Source organism: Panthera leo, chromosome E2 (genome assembly GCF_018350215.1).
Source record: "Panthera leo isolate Ple1 chromosome E2, P.leo_Ple1_pat1.1, whole genome shotgun sequence".
Classification (NCBI taxonomy): Eukaryota; Metazoa; Chordata; class Mammalia; order Carnivora; family Felidae; genus Panthera; species Panthera leo.
The window spans coordinates 44,416,920-44,440,259 of NC_056693.1; the positions used below are offsets into that span (position 1 = coordinate 44,416,920).

Below are 23,340 nucleotides of genomic sequence, written 5' to 3' on the forward strand. Positions count from 1 at the left end.
CACTGGTAAAATGGCAATATTAATTGCCTCTAGTTTAGGTAATTGTGGTGAGGGTTAAATCATATAAAGCAATATTAAATCGGTTAGCATAAGACCAAGTAGATGGAAAGACTTGTTAGAATGTTGTTACTAATATTGTTTGATAAAACTTAAGTGAAGTAAGTAAGAAACACACATCCTACTGCATTTCTGAGATGTTGACGCTGGTTTCTCAAATTATTCTGAATCTCCCAGCTCCAAGTGACCCATTTCCTTGAGATTTATTCTTCTGTCTGACATGGTTATCTTTTGATCCTACTAAAACGTCTCCTGGAAAGAATGACATGGCAGGGCGCCTGGGTGGCTCAGTCGGTTAAGCGACCAACTTCGGCTCAGGCCACGATCTCAGGCTTTGTGAGTTTGAGCTCCACGTGGGCTCTGTGTGGACAGCTCAGAGCCTGGAGCCTGGTTGGGATTCTGTGTCTCCCTCTCTCTGACCCAACCCTGTTCATGCTCTGTGTCTCTTTGTCTCAAAAATAAATAAAACGTTAAAAAAAAAAAAAAAAAAAGAATGACATGGCAAAGGGGCCCCAGCCCCCAGGCACCAGAAGCTTGGGCTTTTTCACAGGGAAGGAGACATGGGACCGGGAACAGCCATTGTGACAGGCAAATCAGGACAAATCGACTTGGAGTTTTAGAAAATTTCTGGGTCCCACTCCCTGAGATTTTAATTAATTGAATTTCAATATATACTCTATTAATATTTTAATATAGCTATAATCATAGGTAGGGTTTCATGTGATTTTATCCTGCAATCAGTTCCCTTCCCAACCAGCTTCTTTATTGTTTTCTCCTAAACACTGACCCACCTCCTTCCTCCTCAGGCAAGGACGTTGGTCTGATATGCTACAGTGACTGCCCGCTTCAGCCCTGAGTCTTGACGTGAGACACGTGAGTTCTTTCATCTGAAAGCCTCTGCCTTCTGACAGATGTACGTAAACTAACACTTCTCTAAAACCAACTGAAAACTCACCTCCGTCTGGAAGCCTTCCCTGCTGAGTTCTTTACTTTGCACTGCCCTCTGTGTCACAGATATAACTGGGGCTGTTGAAATGTAACCAAGAAAGTGTTCTTAGTCTTTGTCACGTTTGGGTGAGTTCTGGTTCTTCCCATTGGGGGCGGCATGGACTTGTGGAGAGCAGGGACTCTGGAATCTGGCATGAATCTGGCACCACTCCTGAGTTCTCAGATTCATTCTGGCTGTCCTTTGTCACCTTGGGACTGCTGCTTTATTCTTGTGGGTTGTCATCTTCCATCCTGGCTTCTCCAGGCAGCTGTCTCTTCGGTGCTTCCTTTAGTTAGAGTGGACAGAAGACTCCTTTAACTTGAAAAGCACAACTAAGATCATCCTATGAGTCCCACCATTTACCATAGTGTCCTCATCGGTCAAATGGGGATAATTATAGGGCCTTCCTCACTGAATTCTTGTAGGAATGAAATGAGATCAGACATGCTTACTGGACTTGGCGCATGGCGAGTTGTGGCAGATACTTTAGATTGGTTCTTTCAAAATCCATTCCAATTTCTTTCTAGCTTAGGAAGCTAAATACTTGGTACATTTCTCAAACTCCCTTGCAGCTCTGATTTTGTTTGTGATTTAGATGCCATTTGTGTGAGACAAATGCAAACTCTGTGGAGTTCTGTAGAGTGAGAGCTCTGAACTCTGTTGAAGGAGAGGCAGGCGTGAAGCATCCATTTTGCTGGTGCTGATCATGGCAAAGGCAACATTATTCTGGAGCCAGCAGCTGATGGTGGCAGCTTAGCAGTTCTGAATCTTCTGGATGGTGGCCGAGGCTGCAGCTTGCTTGTCAACCCTGTTCTCCAGTATAATTTTGGAAGTCATTCCTGGATGTTTAGTCTAGAGCATATTTCTTTTCTTTTCTTTTCTTTTTTTTTTTTACATTTATTCATTTTTCAGAGACAGAGAGAGACAGAGCACAAGTGTGTGTGGGCGGGGGGGGGGGGGGCAGAGAGAGAGGGAGACACAGAATCTGAAGCAGGCTTCAGGCTCCGAGCTGTCAGCACAGAGTCCGATGCAGGGCTCGAACTTACAAACCGCAAGATTATGACCTGAGCCTAAGTCAGATGCTTAACCGACTGAGCCACCTGGGAGCCCCTAGAGCATATTTCTTAACTTTCCTAATGCTTCTGTGAACTCTCCATACCCTTCAATAAATCTCTTTGTGCTTAAATTGATAAGAGTGAAACGTGTTGTCTGCCACTAAGAAAACTGACCAATATATAAGTATTCAATGAATATTAGCTGTTACTATTTTTTTTATATTCAAATCCAAGTTTGTTAACATACAGTGTAATAATGATTTCAGGAATAGAATTTACTGATTTAATCACTTACCAGTGCTCATCCCAACAAGTGTCCTCCTTAATGCCCCTCACCCATTTAGCCAATCCCCCCACCAACACCTCATCAGCAACCCTCAGTTTGTTCTCTGTATTTAAGAGTCTCTTATGGTTTCTCTCCCTCTCTCTTTTTATACTATTTTTCCTTCCCTTATGTTTATCTGTTTTGTATCTTAAATTCCACATATGAGTGAAATCATATGATATTTGTCTTTCTCTGACTTACTTTGCTTAGCATAATACACTCTAGTTTCATCTACATTGCTGCCAAGGGCAAGATTTCATTCTCTTTGATCGCCGAGTGATATTCCATTATATGTTATTGTACATGTATGCCACATCTTCTTTATCCATTCATCCGTGGATGGACATTTGGGCTCTTTCCATACTTTGGCTGTTGTGGATAGTGCTGCTATAAACATTGGGGTGCATGTGTCCCTTCGAAACAGCACACCTGTATCCCTTGGATAAGTACCTAGTAGTGCAATCGCTGGGTCATGGGGTAGTTCTATTTTTAACTTTTTGAGGCACCTCCATACTGTTTCCAGAGTGGCTGCCCCAGTTTGCATTACCATCAGCAGGGCAAAAGAGATCCTCTTTCTCCACATCCTCACCAACAACTGTGGTTGCCTGAGTTGTAAATGTTAGCCATTCTGACAGGTGTGAGACGGTATCTTATTGTGGTTGTGATTTGTATTTCCCTGATGATGAGTGATGTTGAGCGTGTTTTCATGTGTCTATTAGCTATCTGATGTCTTCTTTGGAAAAATGTCTATTCATGTCTTTAAAACTTAGTTGAAGGCTTGGTAATAAAGCAAGTGATTACATTTCATGAATGAACATTTTTTTTTTTTTTAAATTTACATCCAAGTTAGTCAGAATATAGTGCAACAATGATTTCAGGAGTAGATTCCTTAGTGCTCCTTACCCATTTAACCCATCCCTCCTCCCACAACCCCTCCCGTAACCCTCAGTTTGTTCTCCATATTTATGAGTCTCTTCTGTTTTGTCCCCCTCCCTGTTTTTATATTATTTTTGCTTCCCTTCCCTTATGTTCATCTGTTTTGTGTCTTAAAGTCCTCATATGAGTGAAGTCATATGATTTTTGTCTTTCTCTGACTGACTAATTTCACTTAGCATGATACCCTCTAGTTTCATCCACATAGTTGCAAATGGAAAGATTTCATTCTTTTTGATTGCCAAGTAATCTCCATTGTATTTATACACCACATCTTCTTTATCCATTCATCCATGGATGGACATTTGGGCTCTTTCCATACTTTGGCTGTTGTTGATAGTGCTGCTATAAACATTGGAGTGCATGTGCTCCTTTGAAATAGCACTCCTGTATCCCTTGGATAAATGCCTAGTAGTGCAATTGCTGGGTCATAGGGTAGTTCTATTTTTAGTTTTTGGAGGAACCTCCATACTGTTTTCCAGAGTGGCTGCACCAGCTTGCATTCCCACCAGTAGGGCAAAAGAGATCCTCTTTCTCCGCATCCTTGCCAACATCTGTTGTTGCCTGAGTTGTTGATGTTAGCCATTCTGATAGGTGTGAGGTGGTATCTCATTGTGGTTTTGCTTTGTATTTCCCTGATGATGAGAGATGTTGAGCATTTTTTCATGTGTCAGTTCGCCATCTGGGTGTCTTCTTTGGAGAAGTGTCTATTTATGTCTTTTGCCCCTTTCTTCACTGGATTATTTGTTTTTTGGGTGTTGAGTTTGGTAGGTTCTTTATAGATTTTGGATACTAACCCTTTATCTGATATGTCATTTGCAAATATCTTCTCCCATTCTGTCGGTTACCTTTTAATTTTGCTGATTGTTTCTTCGCTGTGCAGAAGTTTTTTATTTTGATGAGGTCCCAATAGTTCATTTTTGCATGAATGAACATTTAAAACTAGCTACTAGGTAAGACCACATACAATAATTTCTAGAGTAGCACTGTGCCGTAGAGCTTTCTTTAATGAGGGAAATATTCTATACTTACATCCAATATGGTAACCACTAGTTATATGTGGCTATTGAGTGCTTGAAATGTGGCTAGCATGACTGAGGAACTTAACTTTTGATTTCATTTCAATTCACTTAAATTTAAGATTAAATAACCATATGTGGTTGGTAGCTACCATGTTGGACAACACAGAACTTAAGAGTCTCAGCCTGACTCTTTCACAAAGGTCTTTTACAGCCCTCTCTTTCTCTAGCCAAGAAACTTCTTCAGTCAGTTCTTCCTCAATCCCCAGTCTCCAGCCACATCGTAATAATCTACAGAGGTGCAACATGCCCACAACAATGACAACTTAAATGGTGAGTTTAGGGTCTCATTGTCCCCAGACTCTATTCTAGAAATGCATATTGGCTTTTTATTTACACAGTGAAATTTTCTGCTAAAATGCAATCTATTTTGAAAGGCAAATCTCATCCTTCACTTAAAGAACGAAAACCATTTCTTGTATTTTTAAAAATATGTATTTCCCATCATGTCAGGGGGTTGAGTTTCCAAACATTGGAGTCCTAAATCAGTTAGACAAGTGATTCTCACACTTTGCTGCATATTAAAATCACTATGATAAAGTAATTATTTGCCAGCCATACTTGAGGCCAATTAAATTAGCATTATGGAAAATGATTAAAGAGAACCAAAACTTTATCTGCAACACTCTAACTTTTTTTTAAAAAAGAAGAATGTACTACTTTTTTTATTAAAAATAATTTAATGTTTATTCATTAAAGAGAGAGAGAGAGAGAATATGAGTGGGGAAGGGGTGTAGAAAGAGGGAGACACAGAATCCCAAGCAGGTTCCAGGCTCTGAGCTGTCAGCACAGAGCCCGACGTGGGGCTCAAACTCACGAACTGCAAGTTTATGATCTGAGCTAAAGTCAGACGTTTAATCGACTGAGCCACCCAGGTGCCCTAGAATGTATTCCTGTATTAACTAGTAATTAAAAGTTAATAAAAATATAAGAAAAATAATGGTAGGATTTTGAAAGAAGTAATTTATTGTGAGATAAGATAAATAATTACAAATTTGATATTCAAAGCGAAACTTTTTTTTTTTTTTTTTAATCATTTTGGTTAACTAAAAGCCACAAGGAGCCACAAAGCCACCTTCCAACAACTCTGTGAAGCTTCTGGAATACAAACATGTACAAAGAATGCATATCTCAGTGAAGCTCCTTTTCCAAATTGCCATTTTTACATGTTATATGAATAAACTGAAATAATAACCATAAACATTTTATAGACTTTCCTTCCCACACAACCAAACAAATGGATGTCCCAAGGGAAGCTGGGAAAAAAGACAATGATGTCCATGTTCAGTGTCAGATGGTTTCTTTATTGTGCTTCCCGTCTCCCCCACAGATGTTCCCTGTGAATGAACTTGGCTCTATGCGATTCATACCAGAGTGGGATGGTCCCAAAAAGTTTGAAGAGAGGAACTCATACTTCCTGAAATGATTCTCTTTTGACATTAATTCAAATTTAGGAAGGAGCTGCCTAAGGCTTTTATAAATACCCATGAAGCGTATGTGACTCAAGACTGATTTTGTTTCCTTCTGTCCTCTCGGTGCCTCTTTTATCTTACCAGAGTGATGCCATGACTTGGTTCATGACTGCAGTGAGTGACAGCTGGGGGCCAGCCCTTTCCTCCTGCAGTGATTAAAAAGCCGTAAGGCATTTCCCACCACTTGAGGGCCCAGGTGCTGGGCAATGCTGCCAAACACTTCTTCCAACTTGATCAAAATATTGTAATTATATCCATTAATTCTGGATTAGATAACCCATTCAATAATTTAAAGTCAGAAGATACACAGAACATTAAATGACATTTGTTCTGTCTTCATCCTGCAGCTTCCTAGCTCCCTTCCTCTGTCCTACCAGTTTCTGGCGTGTCTTTTCTGAAATAGATACTTTGTGCAGAGTTAAAAGAACACATTTGTGGGGCACCTGGCTGGCTCAGTGGGTGGAGCTTGTGACTCTTGATCTTGGAGTTATGAGTTGGGCCCCAGATTGAGTGTAGAGATTACTTAAAAATAAAATCTTAAAAAAATAATAAAAATACGGGGGTGCTTGAGTGGCTCAGGTGGTTAAGCGTCCTACTTCGGCTCAGGTCATGATCTCACAGCTCATGAGTTCAAGTCGTGTGTCGTGCTCTGTGCTGACAGCTCAGAGCCTGGAGCCTACATCAGATTCTGACTCCGTCTCTCTCATCCCCTCCCCTGCTTGTGCTCTCTCTCTCTTTCTCAAATATAGATAAACATTAAAAATAAATAAATAAGTAAATAAATAAATGAACACATTTATGTTTTCTTCCCCCCCTTTCATTCTTTCATTTTACATTAATGATAGCACACTATACAGATACATTTTTCATTTGTTTATTTTTTTCTACCACCCCTGCCACTAGAAAGCAAGTTCCATGAGAGAAGGGATTTTATTCTTTTTTTTTTTTAAGATTTTAATTTTTTTAAGTAAGCTCTACACCCAATGTAGGACTTGAACTCACAACCCCGAGATCAAGAGTTGCATGTTCTACTGACAGAGCCAGCCAGGCACCCTGGGATTTTATTCTGTATAATGTTGTACCTTCGGCATGTAGCATGGTGTCTGGAACATTGCAGTCTCTCCCTAAAAATCTGTTTAGTGAGCGAATGAGTACACATGCTGTTCTGCACCTGGCTATTTTCATTTTGGACAGCATCTCGTTTCAGGACCTGAGGAAACTCCTCATTTTTTTCTCATGACTATATAGTGTTCCATTGTCTGCATTACTTACTACTTACTTAATCAGATCCCTACGGATGTTTATAAGTTTGTTTCTAATCCTTGACTATGAAAAATAATCCTTTCATTCATATTCATCCACAAACATCATGTGACACATATGTGAGGATATCTATCTGTAAGAGAAACTCCTAAATCCAGAATGGCTGGATCAAAGGGTGAGGTACATTTGCCAACCTTTTTTTTTTTTTTTTTAATATTTATTTATTTTTGAGAAAGAGAGAGAGCACGAATGGGGGAGAAGCAGAAAGAGAGGGAAACACAGAATCTGAACTAGACTCCAGGCTCTGAGCTGTCAGCATAGAGCCCAACTTGGGGCTCAAACCTGTGAACCACGAGATCATGACCTGAGCTGAAGTTGGACGTTTAACCACCTGAGCCACCCAAGCTCCCCATTGCCAACCTTTTTAAAATCAAAAGTGCCTTGCCATGTCTCAATGGCATTACTGTGGTCAATGACAGGTGACTTGAACCCATTCTAGGGAAATCTATCATTAATGAAGTTGTTCTGGTTAGGCTTGACCTTATCACCACATATTCCTGTAAATCCAACAGAAAAACACCATACAGATTGGAACTATTGGAACAATCCAGATGATGTATTGTAGAAAGAAGTGCACACAAAAAAACACATACTGTATGATCCCATTTATATGCTGCTAAATCAAGGACAAACAAGTTAAATTTATGGTGATAGAAATCAGAATAGCAGCTGCCCAAGGCTGGGGCATTGACTAGACAGGGGTACTAGGGAACTTTCTGAAGACATGGAAAAGTTTGAATCTGGATTTGGGTGGCAGCGTTTGCAGTTGTCAAAACTCACTGATCTATACACTAAAATATTAGCATTTAATTTTATGTAAAATATATCTCAATTTTAAAAAGTTCAAAGAACTGGGCTCTTGGAGCATAATGTGTTACTCTCTGTAGATTCTAGTCACATTGGCTTTTTAAAATTCCCAAAACACACTCCTTTTTCCTACCCAACAGCTTGCATATATGCTGTTCCCACTGCCTGGAACACTTTTTCTTCCCTTTTACTAATACACAACAAGAGAGGGAGAGTGTCTCTCTCTCTGTCTCTCTGTCTCTCTGTCTCTCTCTTTCTCTCTTTCTCTCTCTCTCACATACACACATACACACACACACACACACACACACACACACACCTATCTTTTTATAATTCACTGTGCATCAAAATGCATAAAGCATAGATAATATCTGGAATGATTCCATACTGATAGAACCTATTTGAATTACTTTGCAAATCTCAGGTAAAAGAAATTGCACATTTCTTGGTTTTTGGGAGACTCAAAATGAAACTCGATCTCTACCTTTCTAGGTGAAGGTAGTTGATACAATACCAATCATTTCTGGCCACATAGCCCACTTGGCCTCCTGAGATTAGAGAAGTATCATGGGCTTAGAACATTCAGAAAAATTGGAGAAGGCTTTTAGTCCATGTGATGGTCAATGAGATGCTCATTGGTCTGTGTGGTTTACTCAAATTTGGAAGGCTTAGCCTCAGAATCAGCTCAATCATTAGGACCCTCTTGCAGGATCCCAAGACCTAGAAGATGCTGAGGGCTCAGTCTTCCTAAGGCCACAGGCACCAACCCCTATCCATTCCTGCTGCCTTCCAGGCTCCATGTGTCATTGGGATGCAGTTCCTGTGACTCTGGAACTTGCCCTCCCTTCATTCTCCCAGTGGATTTGCACTTGAAAGAAAGAGAGAGAGAGAGAGAGGGAGAGAGAGAGAGAGAGAGAGAGAGAGAGAGAAAGGAAGGAAGGAAGGAAGGAAGGAAGGAAGGAAAGAAGGAAGGAAGGAAGGAAGAAAAGTCCTGTGGAGGAGGACAGGTAGAGGGGGCTGGAGGAGATTTGAGGAGACCTGTTGAAGCTGGTAAGTCTCCAGGTTGGACTCAGCCTCAGCTCCCGTTAAATAGGAAATGGGAAAACTGGGAAAGGAGAAGAAATTTTTCCCCCCAAGCTTCTAAGAGGTTTGCAAACAATTGGAGTAATTAAAAGTTCTCAGAAGTAGCCGATGGTGCCCTTTTCACCGAGGGAATGTGGGCCAAGCATGATATATTAAAAGAGAGGGAGCTGCTCTATTGAAGTTAAAAATAATCTTCTGTCACATGGCTAATTTGTTGGAATGCAGCAATTAAAGGGCTGTGGGCAGAGGGAGAGCTGGAAGCAGCTGGGGAGCTCACAGGCAGAGTGCACGCCCTGGGGACTATGTTTGCAGAGAGAGAAAACAGTGTCACAGCTGACTTAGGGCACCTTATCAGAAAACCCAGAAAAGGGGCAGGAAGAAGGAAAAGTGGGGTCAAGTTCAGAGCTATGACCTTTGGGCTTATCAGACAGTGAAGGGATGGGTCAGGACGTGTCACCTGTGCTCCCAGGATGCTGATTCATTCAGCAAGGATGAAGGCTTTTCAGCTCCCCCTGCACTTTGGAAATGCATGCCTTTGAATTCGTTTCAAAGGAATACATAACCCGAAGGAGCCCTTTGATCCTAAATCCATGGGAAAGCCAATCTATATGGTCTTGAGGGGAAAAGCTCACGCCAGCAGTACAAATCCTAATTTGGGGAGCTGGAGATTTCTTTTACGTTCTTGAGATTTGGGGAAAGAATTTTGAAATTTTGCAGTTGAAAGAGATTTTTTTTTTAAGTTATATAATACAGTACGAATTTTTCAGGTGAAGCTGGGCATGAGTCGCCAGTGTCTTCCTCTTCCTCCCAGAATCTCCTGCATTCCAACACACCCACACTGCCTGTTTTCTCTCCAGCTGTGTGCCCTCTGGCTGGTGCTTTCAGTGGGGTTTGGGGTTTTCGAGGCGCTGCGAGGCAGAAATGGAGCCAACATGAAGAAGGAAGTACTGCCTCCCCAAATGCAGTAATCTGATGTATCCGAATCCCTTACCTCACTTGATCAATTTTCAAATGTATAAGGGGCACCGCTAACAGGGCTCTGAATGGCCAGTGGAGGCCTGGGCTTCAGAGTCTGACCACCCCTGGAAAGTGGAGGCCAAGTTCTATTATGTGGGCACGTATGTTGCAAGGTACAGAAACCCACCTCACACACTAGTTTGAGGGGAAAGAAAAAAAAAAAAAAGGAAATTATGTGGTTCATTTATGTTTAGGTTTTCTTTGTGACTAGATTCAAGGGTTTAACACTGTCCTGAGGGCACCTTTCCACTTTGTTGGGCTCTATTCCTTTTTTTTTTTTTTTTTTTTTTTTTTTTTAAGATTTTTCATTTTTAAGTAATCTCTATACACCCACCCTGGGGCTAGAACTCACAACTGGGAGGTCAAGAGTCCCATGCTTTTCAGACTGAGCCAGCCAGGCACCCCTTGTTGGCCTCCACTCTTGAGACTCCACTAGTCAGACAAAATAGCGATGGACAGCCCCAGGCTTTACTTTTCTCCAGTTTAATATTCCTTTAATAACAAGGGGTCTTCCCCAACGTGCACCACCCCCCCGCCCCGCCCCGCCCGGCTCCGTGCCACAGGGACATGAGCTTCTCTGATTGAATAGATTGGATCACATGTCCCACCTGTAAGCAAGGGGAGGTGGAACATACTGATTGACAGCTTGCATAGCTTCACAGAGACTAGAAGAGGAACAGTTCCTCTGAGGAAAATGGGGGTTCTAGAAGAAAGGGAAAGACAGGCAGATATAAACCATTACCAGCAAAGTCCAGGACATATGTGCACTTTTCTGAGGTGGTGGTTTATAGCTTGCTTCATATCCTCAAAGTGTTCTATAATCCAAGAAATAGTAAGAACTTTGGGAGAGGAGAATGCTTTCTTCCCACTCCACGTATTTCCTTCCTGCAGAGGGTCATCAGCACTCATGTCCAGGCCCCTCTTTTTGCCTCTCTCCTTCTGCACTTAGGGAAGGAGGAACACTAGGAGAAACCAGGCATGAGTCACCAGTGTATTCCTCTTCCTAGTGTCTTGGGACTATGATCCTGGGAGGGAGCACAAGTTCTTGTCTCACTCCTCACAGGGAGGGCGCCTTGTTCACTGCTGCCCGGGATTGGTAGGAAAGTCTGTTTCATTAGGGTACAAGGAATCCTACTGAGCCAGATTCTCCAACCGAGCATCTAGCCATATTAGTAGATAATCCATCTCCTGACTACCTAGACCCCTAATTGACCAGAGCCTCGGTAGGTGGGAGGCATGTTGTCTTTTGAGGTCCCTTCTCGAAAGTCAGGAAGAACCACCAATTTAGAACATCAGAGACCCACAGATTCATCTTCTCGCTGTCCCTTTCCTAGACGCGTCCCCCATGGAGGAGCTGCTGGCCTTGGGAATCCACAGGGATGGTGGAGCGCTAGGAGCAGGCTCAGAGATGTGCAACAGATTTACGACAACAGGTGAGAGGAACTGGGATCGTTTCACATGGAGGGGGAAGAGAATGAAGGAGGGGTGACTTAATAGTGGCCTTCACCAGAGCCGTGCTGAGCGTGAGGCATCACTGGTATTTTTCCACAGCCTCGCCCTGACCCGGATCGCAGTCCCACTCGTGCCCTTCTATGCCCACCTCTTGGAAAATAAATTGCTCCGCTTCCACAGAGAGGTGCAGGAGGTCAGGGCACACAAACCAACTTAAATAAAAGCACATTTTATTATTACTTCTTTTTAATCACAAAAGTAACGCACAATCTGTGAAAAGAACTAAAAAGATTCAGACGAGGACAAACGTGAAAATGAAAATAGACTCCGAGCCCTCAACCCTGATATAGCTATTGTTAGCCTTTTGGTCGATTATTGTCCAGCCTTTTTTTTTTTTTACATATTTTAGAATTTATTCTTTATTTACAAAAAACATAAAAATACTTCAAATAAAACAGCAGTGTGGAGTGTAAAAGATGAATATAGTATACTCTGCTATTTCTCTTGGTATTATGCTCTATGAAATTGAATATTTTGAATTGAATACTATGAAATTGAATATTTTTAGTTGTTATCACTGTCTTTTCTCTTTTCTGGCCTTAGGAATGGTTGACATTAAAGGCACTCGTTTGAGAGGAAAGTACTGATACTGTGACACCCAATTTAGAGATAAGGGACTCCCTAACTCCTGCTAGATTCCCTGGGGACTGGAACACTTTTCTAATAGAATAGGCAGCTTTGTTAAGAAGAGGAGGTAAAAGCAGTGGCTTCCAAAACCAGGGTTCTTGGGGCACCGGGGTGACTCAGTCGGTTAAGCATCCTACTCTTGATTTCAGCTCAGGTCATGCTCTCACGGTTTGTGAGATTGAGCCCTACATGGGGCCCCACGCTGACAGCATGGAGCCTGCTTGGGATTCTCTCTCTCTCCTTCTCTCTCTGTCCCTTCTGAGCATGCTGTCTCTTTCTCTCTAGAAAAAAAAAAAAAAAAAAAAAAAAAAAAAAAAAAAAGCCAGGATTCTTGGCCTTCCTTCTCTATTAGAAATATACACTGTTTCTACCCTTAGCCACTTTGGCCTCCCTAGCACTAAGATTTTGATTCTGGGAACATGTAACTGCAAATGAACAAAGAGTCAAGGGAAAGTTCTTTATCAGCAAGAGAATTATTTTATTCAATGTGTTTCCTTACATGAGTTGGGACAATAAAGGGAAAGAATGAGAAGAAATAAAAGGCCAGTTACTCAGGCCACTTTTAATGAATCACCCCCCAGTGTCATTACCCATCCCCAGTCAGGAAAAGCTTGAGTTTTTCCATGCCAAGAAAAACAGAGGGCAGGAAGAAACAAATTACGACCTTGTTTGTGTTTTGTGTCTTAACTATTTGATTTATAGGCCTTGATCCAGTGATTATGGATGAAAGAAAATATCCCAGTGTCCCAAACCTAACCTGAACTTAACCATGGGTGGGTCTCACGTCCACGGCTCAAAGTTAGCATGAAGTTAAAATGCTTTAAGAATAAAGTTCCAGGGTTAGGGGCTGCCCGTAGGCATTCTTAATCCAGTGGCAAGGCCAAATTCCTTTCCCACACTCAAGTTTCAGAAAACTCTATTTAGAAACTTAACCCCTTCTCCCTCATTCCAGAAGCTGGGCATTTATCTATTCAACAGATAGTTATTAAGCACCTACTGTGTGCCAAAATACTGGACAACCATGGTGTGCAAACAGATCAATCAACATATAAATCAGAAAAATATTATGTGTAGCCATGAGTTCTATGGAGAGAAAGAAAACAGGATGGATAGCCACTTATGATGAGGCAGCTCACATAAGCTTCACCAAGGGGGTGACATTTAACTTGAAATTAGAGAGATATAATCTGAATGTGAAATCAGAGTGGGAGACCATTCCAGGTAGAGGGAATATCCCCTAAGGTAGACTCATGCTTGGCATGTAGGAAATAAAACACCTCATCTCAAAAGAAATTCTTGGCTATTAGGATTATTTTTCAGGAGTTGATCTAGATAGAAAGTTGATAAATTCCTTTCTGAATCTTAACTATATAGATGTTCAACCTCACACATAAGAAGAGTAACACAAATCAAAACTATAGTGCGATATCATTTATTAAAATGCCAGATTTGTGGGGCACCTGGGTGGCTCAGTTGGTTAAGCATTTGACTCTTGGTTTCGGCTTAGGTCATGATCCCACCATTCATGAGATCGAGCCCCAAGTCAGGCTCTGTGTATGGGATTCTCTCTCTCCCTCTCCCTCTGCCCTTTCCCCACTCATGTTTACTCTCTCTCTCTCTCTCTCTCAAAATAAATAAATAAACTTAAAAAAAATTTTTTTTTAAAGTTAAATGTCAGGTTGGTAAAATTCAAACACTTTGATAACATACTCTATCTGTGGGTGTGTGAGGAAGCAGTCATTTACATCATTGCCAGTGAAAATATAAACTGGTGCAAATTGCTAACCCTACAAATGTGTATGCTTTTGACCTAGAAGTCCCATTTCTTCTTCTACATGTATATAATGATGTAAGATCTAGGTTATTAATTACAGCATTGTTTGTAATTTCAAAAGACTGGAAATCTAAATCTCCATCAGTAGGAGACCAGTTAAATTATGAAACATTCATATCAAACAATGAACATTAACTATGGAAAACTATCCAGCTTGTAAAACCAAATGAGGAAGCTATCTATGTATTAGTATGTAAACATTTCTAAGATGTCATTAAGTCAAACAAACAAACAAACAAAAAAACCAAGATACAGAACTGTATGTTTTTTTGCTACTTTTTCTATAAAAGTGAGTAAGCTAAGTGTAAATATTTATATTTACTAGCATTTTCATGGAGAAACTCAGGATGGTTACACACAAAAATTATTAAATAATCATCTGGGGTGGGCGGATGGAAAATGGGGAGAAAAGGCGGGCAGGAGACTTTTTATTGAGATGTTTACTTTTTTTTTTTTAAGTTCTGAACTATGTGAATGTATTAGGGACTTAAAAAATTAAATTAAAAAATTGCCCCTTCTACTGTCCCTTATCTTAATATTTTAATGTACCATTTAGGGGCTCCTGGCTGGCTTAGTTGGAATAGCATGTGACTCTTGATCTAGGGATTGTGAGTTCGGGCCTCATGTTGGGTGTAGAGATTACTCACAGAAATAAATAAATAGATCTTAAAAAAATTATCAGTTAATCCATAGCCATTGTTTACTTCTCCAGCCTCACCCATGAGAAAGTTTCTACTTAAATACATGTGGATGATGGTTAATACAAAGTATATTAGTGCACATAAATAATATCTTAATAAAGAGGATCTTAAAAATATATTAGCAGTTAATCTAATCACAAAGTAACTTTATGTGCCTTGCTACTCATCCTCAACAGACTGGATAAAGACCATTGACCAAAGACAATTGGAGAATTCCTAGGGCAAAACCATCCTAAAGGAAATTGTGTTTATGGAAACATGATCATTTTTTTTTAATGTTTATTTATTTTTGAGAGAGAGAGAGAGACAGAATGAGGGGCAGAGAGGGGCAGAGAGAGAGGGAGACATAGACTCCAAAGCAGGCACCAGGCTCTGAGCTGTCAGCACAGAGCCTGACATGGGGCTCGAACTCACAAACCGTAAGATCATCACAAACCGTAAGACGAAGGCGGACGCTTAACCCACTGAGCCACCCAGGCTCCCCGATAGTCTTTTTTTTTTTTTCCTTTATTTCTTATGTTTAAATCTTTGATCAGGCTAGAGTTTCTCCTGCCAAATGGATATGTAGCCAAATTATTATTTTCCAGAATTTTTTTCTGGAAAAATTCCTGGAAAAACATTATTTAATTATTATTTTGTTTCAGCACTGTAAAAGCCCCCCCCCCCTCCCTCAGTGATTTAAGATAACATTTTTACCTCGTCTTCTTTTTTTTTTTTTTTAATTTTTTTTAACGTTTATTCATTTTTGAGAGACAGAGAGACAGAGCATGAATGGGGGAAGGGGAGAGAGAGGGGGACACAGAATCTGAAGCAGGATCCAGGCTCTGAGCTATCAGCATAGAGCCCCATGTGGGGCTCGAACTCATAAACCGTGAGATCATGACCTGAGCCGAAGTCAGACATTTAACTGACTGAGACACCCAGGCGCCCCTTTACCGCATCTTCTATTCTTTTTTTAAAGTAATCCCTAGTCCCATCATGGGGTTTGAACTCATGAATCTGAGATCAAGAATCACATGTCTACCAAATGAACCAGCTGGACATTGCCCCTACAATACATTGATTGTATTTTAGGACTCTGTTTTGTTTTATTGGTCTATTGATCACACACACTATTGGTAAGATTTTATAAAAGCACACATCCTCACACATTGTGGGTAGGTGTGTAAATCAATACATCCCATATGAAGGGTAATTTGCTTATATTTATATACACATTATTATAAATAGACACACACATCTATTTATACACACATTTTTTTCTTTTTGAAACATGTGAATGCATTTATTACATGTTAAGAATAAATTAACATATACCAGCAGGAAAAAAAAAAAAGTTGGTGTTCTGAGGCCAGGAAAATCAACCCAGGGTAGAAAAGCATCCCTGTTAATGGCTATTTACACAGGGATTGTTTCTTTCGTTTCTAGAAATGAGACTGGGCTGGGCTGTTGGGGGTTGGGCCCCAATGGCATAAGACTGAGTAGGATGGTCCTGGGTTAGCTCCAGGAGGGTCCACCCAACAGGCCAGGGAGGTCTGGCTGAACTGAGGGTTGGAACAACTCTAGGATGCTTGCAAGCAAACCCTCCCCAAAACCATACCCTGGAGGATATGGGCTTCTAACTTTGCATCAACTTCCTGAAGCTTCCCTGACACTGGATGACCCAGGCTTGACCCTAGGAAGGGAAGAAGAGTGTTGGACTATGATGGCTTTAAGAGTTTGTCTTCCCTCTGGTGGGGAACATAATACATTGAGAAGGGCAAGAACAAATTTGAGGGCCACCTCATCGTATTCCATGCCTGGAACAGGAAAGGGGACCCCTGCAGCCCCTGCAAGAAGGAATGAGAACACAGGAGGTATATTTGATGTCTGCAAAAAATGAGACAGAATCCTTGTTTCTTGCTCTATTCACATGGAGCACGCACAGTGTTTTCCTTGAGAATTTCCTGTTCCAATTCCACTATTTATACAAAAACAGTAGAATGAGCTTGCAAGGTAAATAAGGACTTCCCTGGAGCAGTACTCACACACTGATCCTACTGTTGTCTGTGATAAATTTTGGATCATGCCCCTGAAGAGCAGGGAGAAGATTTTCTAGTACATGACACAGCAAAAGTAAAATGTTAATGCTAAAAATGTTTTATGTGGTAGGGTGCCTGGATGGCTCAGTTAGTTAAGCATTCACCTCTTGATCCCAGCTCAGGCCTTGATCTCAGAGTTGTGAATTCAAGCCCTGCGTTGGGCTCCACTCTGGGCATGAGGCCTACTTAAAATAATAATAATAATAATAGTAATAATAAAAATATTTTTTAAATGTTTTATTTTATATTTGAGACAGAGCACAAGCAGAGAAGGGGCAGAGAGACGGAGACAGAATCTGAAGCAGGCTTCAGGCTTTGAGGTGTCAGTACAGAGCTGATGCGGGACTCCAACTCATGAGTAGTGAGATCATGACCTGAGCCGAAGTCGGATGCTTAACCAACTGAGCCACCCAGGAACCCCGATAATAATAAATAAAAATGTTTTATATGTGCCACCTTTCTCTTAGTAAGTTTCTTTAGAAGGTGGGTCTTATTTATAGCATCTAGAAACAATAACACCAAAATAGCCAGCAATTACTGAGGACTCTCTGTGGCAGGCACTGTGTTGAGTCTTTGTTTAATACTCATGTTGACACAGTACTTAGCTGTAGTAACTCAGTAAGTATCAAAAAGTTTGGAGAAAACTATCAAGGGCATTCAAGAATAGAAAATTACAGCCAATATTCCTCATGAATATAGAGGGAAAGATTTTTTTTTTATGTTTATTTGTTTTGAGAGAGAGAGAGAAAATCCCAAGCAGGCTCCACACTCAGTGCCCGCGAAGCCCAACATGGGGCTGAATCCCACGACTGTGAGACCATGACCTTAGCCAAAATCAAGAGTCGGACACTTAACTGACTGAGCCACCCAGGCACTCCAGATGCAAAGATCTTTAAAAAATACTAGTGAATTAAATCCGGCAATATATAGAAAAGGCTAACATCATAACCAAGTGGAGTTCATCCCAAGAATGTAAAGATGGTTTTTTAACATTTTTTTAAATGCTTATTTATTTATTTATTTATTTATTTATTTTTATTTATTTTTGGGACAGAGAGAGACAGAGCATGAACGGGGGAGGGGCAGAGAGAGAGGGAGACACAGAATCGGAAACAGGCTCCAGGCTCCGAGCCATCAGCCCAGAGCCTGACGCGGGGCTCGAACTCACAGACCGCGAGATCGTGACCTGGCTGAAGTCGGACGCTTAACCGACTGCGCCACCCAGGCGCCCCAATGCTTATTTATTTTTGAAAGACAGAGAGAGAGGCAGAGAGTGAGCAGGGGAGGGGCAAAGAGAGAGGGAGACACAGAATCTGAATGTGGCTCCAGGCTCTGAGCTGTCAGCACAGAGCCTGACGTGGGGCTCCAACTCATGAACCGTGAGATCATGAGCTGAGCCGAAGTCGAATGCTTAACCAACTGAGCCACCTAGGTGCCCCAAAGATGGTTAAGTTTTTGAAAACCATTCAAAGTAATTCACCATATTAACACAACAAAGGAGGAAAAATCATATGATCATCCCAAAAGATGCAAAATATATATATTTGACAGGATTCAATATCCTTTTATGATAAAAAAAAAAAAATAGGAAACTAGGAATCTAGGGGAATTCTGCCTTGTTTCTGATGAAGGACATCAACTGAAAAACCTATAGACAATATCATATTTATTCATGGAAGAGTTGAATGCTTTCCTCCTACATTTGGGAACAAGGCAAGGATACTAATTTCACCGTTTTTATTTAATGTTGTACTAGAAGTCACAGCCAGTGAAATAAGGCAAGAAAAAAAATACACAGATTAGAAAGGAGGAAGTAAAATTGTCTCATTAGCAGATAACATGATTGCTACATAAGTTATTCTAAGAAATATACAAAACAACCACTAGAACTCTAAGTGAATTTAGCAAGATCACAGGATACTAAGTCAATGTACAAAATCAATTATATTTCTCTGTTATAGCTGCAAACAATTGAAAACTGAAATAACTCCCATTTGTAAAACATTTAGGAATAAATTTAACAAAAGATGCAAAAGACCTTTATGCCAACAACTACAAATTAAAATAAGATTCAAATAATGAAGCAGTATACCACGTTTGTGGATTGGGAGAGTCAAGGCTGTTAATATGTTTATCTCTATATGTTCGTCTATAAGCTGATTTATAGAATTAACAGGCTGATTTAAAAATAATTTTAGATTTACAAGAAAATTGCAAAAATAGTACAGAGTGTACTTGTATACCCCTCAGACAGCTTCCCATAATATTAACATCTTACATTTACTATCGTACATCTGTAAAAACTAAGAAATCAACACTGGCACATTAGTTACTTTACCTGGATTTCACTGTTTTTTTCCCTAATGTTCTTTTTTTTTGTTCTACGATTCAACCCAGGATATTACATTGCATTTAGTTGTCACATATCCTTAGTCTACTTAGGTGTATGACAATTTCTAAGTGTTTCCTTGTTTTATTATGTTTTTAATAAGCTTGACAGTTTTGAGGATACTGGTCAGGTATTTTGTTGAATGCCCCTCAATTTGGGCTTGCCTAATGTTTTTCTCATGCTTACACTGCGGTTGTGGGTTTTTGGGAAGAATGTCATAGTGATAAAGTGGTCTCCTCATCACATACCATGCTATCAACATGATTTATCACTGGTGACATTAACTTTTTACTTGGTTCAACAAACTGATTTTAAAATTTATATGGAAATACATAAGATTTAAAATAGCAGAAACAATTTTGAAAAATAAGAGCAAAACTGAAGGATTTACAAGTCTTACTACAAAACTATAGTAATCAAGACAGTGTGGAATTGGCATTAAGACAGACAAATCACTGGAACGGACTAGAAAGTTCAGTAAAAGACCCACACTTATATGGACAAGGCACTTTCAAGAAAGACAGGAAAACAATTCATTGGGGAATTATGTTTTCACCAAATGGTGTTGGAACAGTTGGGTATTCACTTGGGAAAAAAAGAGATCAAGAAAGCTGCCTAATATTACTAAGTTTGTGAGTGGCAGGGGCAGGGCTTCCCAGCTGGACTTTCTGGCTAACACATGGTAATTGTGAATATGAACTTATAATCAATACATTTAGGCCACAATATTTTTCTGAATCCAATTCAATCTCAGGTCATACTTGCAAAAAATGTCAGTGTCTTGGGGTGCCTGGGTGGCTCAGTTGATTGAGCATCTGACTCTTGGGTTTTGGCCCAGGTCATGATCCCAGGGTTGTGGGATTGAGCCCAACATTGGGCTCTGCACTGAGCATGGTGTCTGCTTAAGATTCTTGCTCTCTCCCTCTGCCCCTTCCCCTGCTCTCGCTCTCTAAAATAATTTTTAAATTTTAAAGTCAAGGTTTTCAAAGTAAAAGACTGAAGAAATGTACCTGATTCAAGGACACTAAGGAGACATAAGTAAATACAATACATGATCCAGGATTTGTATGAATATTAATTCCCTGAATTTGAAAATCATACTAGGGTTACATAACAGTACGTTCTTATTCTTAGGAGATACATAATTATTTGAAGGTAAAGGGTCATAGCATCTGCAACTTGTTCTGAAACGGTCTAACATTATTTATTTATTTATTTTTGGTCTAACATTATTAATAACAACATTATTAACATTATTTGATATGGAAGAAATCACATATGGAAAAATATTAACAATTAGTAGATCTAAGTTAAAAGTACGTGGGAGTTCATTTTATTATTCTTTCAATGTACCTGTTTGAAATTCTAAAATGGAAATTTAAATATTAATTTAAAAAACACTTTGTGGCAACTGGGTGGCTCCGTTGATTAACTGTCCAACTCTTGATTTTAGCTCAGGTCATGAGCTAAATTGTGATCCTAATTCCTCTTGCCATGATAAATTTATGTAGACGTAAATATTTTTGTTTCTTTCGAAAGTCTTGTTTCTTATGTTATCTTACTGTCACAGAGCCTATCACAGTACTTGTGGCACAGTAAATGTTCAGTAAATATCTCTGAAATGAAGGTAAATATTAGAATGTAGTTTGTGGAATAGCCTGAGTCATATGGGATTTCTCTCATGATTCAGTCTCATCTGGGAGGTAACTATGGGAAGTTAAGATTTACAGATACAGGGGATTCCTGAAATAGTAATATGTTGAGGTACTGTAAGGAGATGGGACCACTGGAGAGCTTGGAATGGCAGGAGAATTTGTGAAAAAGAATCCCAGGAATTCAAAGTGAGTAGGCTTTGGAAGGAAGAAGGTGGGTGGATCTGATCTGATCACAGAAATGGTTTTCTTACCAGCAGATTTAGGAGTCAGTGGCTGGCACACAAGTCTTATAAAAGGAATGGTGGAAAATATTAGTAAAAGAGGTTGGGATGGATTGTGGAGAGTCTGGGAGAGTGACATGATGAAAATGACATTACATGTCAGTTGTGATGGCAGTTAAAAAAGAGTAGTTTAGGATAATGCACATCAACCAGGCTGGAACTCCAAAATGCTGGGACATCTAGCTGGGAACAGTTGAGGTGGATTTTATTTTATAACACATGGGAACGAAAATAGCATAGCTATGTTCTGATCACCAAATAATTTGTTTAAAATTCAGATCTCCTGGGCGCCTGGGTGGCTCAGTCGGTAAAGCTTCCGACTTCAGTTCTGGTGATCCCACGGTTCATGGGTTCGAGCCCCATGCCAGGGTTTGCCCTGACAGCGCTGAGCCTGCTTTGGATTCTGCGTCTTCCTCTGTCTCTCTTCCCCTCCTCCGCTTGTTCCTTCTCTTTTTCTCTCTCTCAAAAATAAACAAACGTTTAAAAAAAAAAAATCAGATCTCCTTTCCCAACTTTAAGATATAATTGATGTATAACAAAGTCAGATTCTCAGTACTGTCAGAAACTTGGGATACGCCATACCCTACCTGTCCATGGCCTTAGGCCAATTATGCCCCCCCCCCCCTTTTTCTAGCACTGCTGTTATTTATGTTATGATTACTGTGCCAAGCGCTGTAGAGATACACTCCCTCACTTAATCGGCCAAACTTCTCTGCAGGGATGAGGTTATCTTGCTCATTTTATTGGTTAGGAACATGAGACTTAGACGGGCAACAACAGATCAGTCTGAAGACTGCAAACAAAGATGTAGACCCGCCCTGAAATACAGGCCGCGCAAGAGGTGGGGGAAAACAAGCTTCGTGTGACTCAAGAGGTCCACGGCGAAAGGAAGGGAAGGGGAAGGAAACAGGAAAATGGAGACTTTGCCTCCTCTTCCCACACTGTGCAGGCGGCAACGCGGAGTGAAGGTGAAACCTCTCTTGCTTAACACCTGTCTATCCGTCTCCGTTAGGCGTCTTTGCAAAATCTCTGCATGTGATTGGTGAGATTGGAGGGATGGGCGATTCTGATTGGTTAGTCGGACCTCGAACCAGGCCTACGCTCCAAGGATCGGGCGAGGGGTGGGTGGAACTTAAAACTGAATCCGTTGTTTCATTGGTGAAAAGAAAACGAACCAGGAACTATCCGGGAGCATGATTGGCTGTTGCCAGGAGCCCACCGACGGCCCTGGTTACGGAAGCCGGGGAGAGCTGAGCTCAGGGCCAGCCTCGAGGAAGTTAGCTTTGGAAACCGGGTTAGTGGTGGAGAAGAGGTGTCTCAGGCCCAATGGCGACTGTGGAAGCAAGCGGCAACGATGGGAGAGGGCAAGGGGTCGAGACCTCCGTCACCTATTATCGATTGGAGGAGGTGGCGAAGCACAACTCCATGAAGGAGATATGGCTGGTGATCCATGGGCGAGTCTACGATATCACCCGTTTCCTTAACGAGGTGGGGGCCCGGGAGGTGGGGCGCAGGCCCTGGGAACTGCACGGGAGAGGGGCGGTCTGGACTAGAGAAGCAGCAGGGTGGATATGTATGGAGGGAAATGAAGCCTGGCGGAGGGCGATAAGTGGCCACGATTCCCCTAGACGAAAACCGAGGGGTCTTAGATCTGCATGCCAGCGCTAAATTCCGGTCTTCATTAGTATCATGAATTGCATATCATACACTGAGCACTTAACTATGCCCTAGGACAAACTATTAAGCCATCATTATTCCCATTTTACAGAAAGGGAAACTGAGCCTCCAGACTGAGGGCTCTCAAGGTCACACGCTTAACAGCCTATAACCATTCTAACCTAGGTTTGAAAGGCTCCAAACCTGTGCTATTTCCACTGTGTCTTTCTAACTAATAGCATTTTTGGTTTTTATAAGAAGCTGACATTTTTACCCCCTGATTATGCTGCTTTTATTTTTTTCTAATTTGAGTTAACCCTGAGGCCGGAAGGTCATGAGTTGACTTTTTTGGCCATTGACATCCTCTTTGTTAAATCTTCAAACCTGTTGCAATAGATCTCATTATGCAAGTTCTTGAGACCATGGTGCAACTGAGTGATTTTTTTTTTTTTTTTTTTAGTTTAA

At 40.8% G+C, this 23,340-nt stretch overlaps 2 protein-coding genes across 11 annotated transcripts in view; both read left to right on the forward strand.

Annotated features, from left to right (window-relative positions):
* The window catches only part of NIP7 (nucleolar pre-rRNA processing protein NIP7), a 92,200-nt gene that overhangs the window by 49,627 nt on the left and 19,233 nt on the right, over nucleotides 1-23,340 (forward strand). Inside the window, exons 5-7 of one of the 6 annotated variants that reach the window (XR_006197458.1) lie at nucleotides 864-930; nucleotides 4,608-4,710; nucleotides 11,474-11,556. Coding sequence is in view for 5 of the 6 variants with exons in the window: in XM_042920766.1 (XP_042776700.1) it covers nucleotides 11,474-11,533 (60 nt within the window). In the remaining variant the exon portion in view is untranslated. Of the gene's footprint in view, nucleotides 1-863; nucleotides 931-4,607; nucleotides 4,711-11,473; nucleotides 11,573-11,690; nucleotides 11,761-17,147; nucleotides 17,179-23,340 lie in introns of those variants that run through there. The other 5 variants (XM_042920766.1, XM_042920767.1, XM_042920768.1 and 2 more) reach the window with 5 other exon arrangements.
* LOC122209114 (cytochrome b5 type B) overlaps nucleotides 22,448-23,340 on the forward strand; it is a 110,349-nt gene continuing 109,456 nt past the window's right edge. For all 5 annotated transcript variants that reach the window (XR_006197456.1, XM_042920758.1, XM_042920759.1 and 2 more), the window contains exon 1: nucleotides 22,448-22,707. Coding sequence is in view for 4 of the 5 variants with exons in the window: in XM_042920758.1 (XP_042776692.1) it covers nucleotides 22,546-22,707 (162 nt within the window). In the remaining variant the exon portion in view is untranslated. The remainder of the gene's footprint in view (nucleotides 22,708-23,340) is intronic.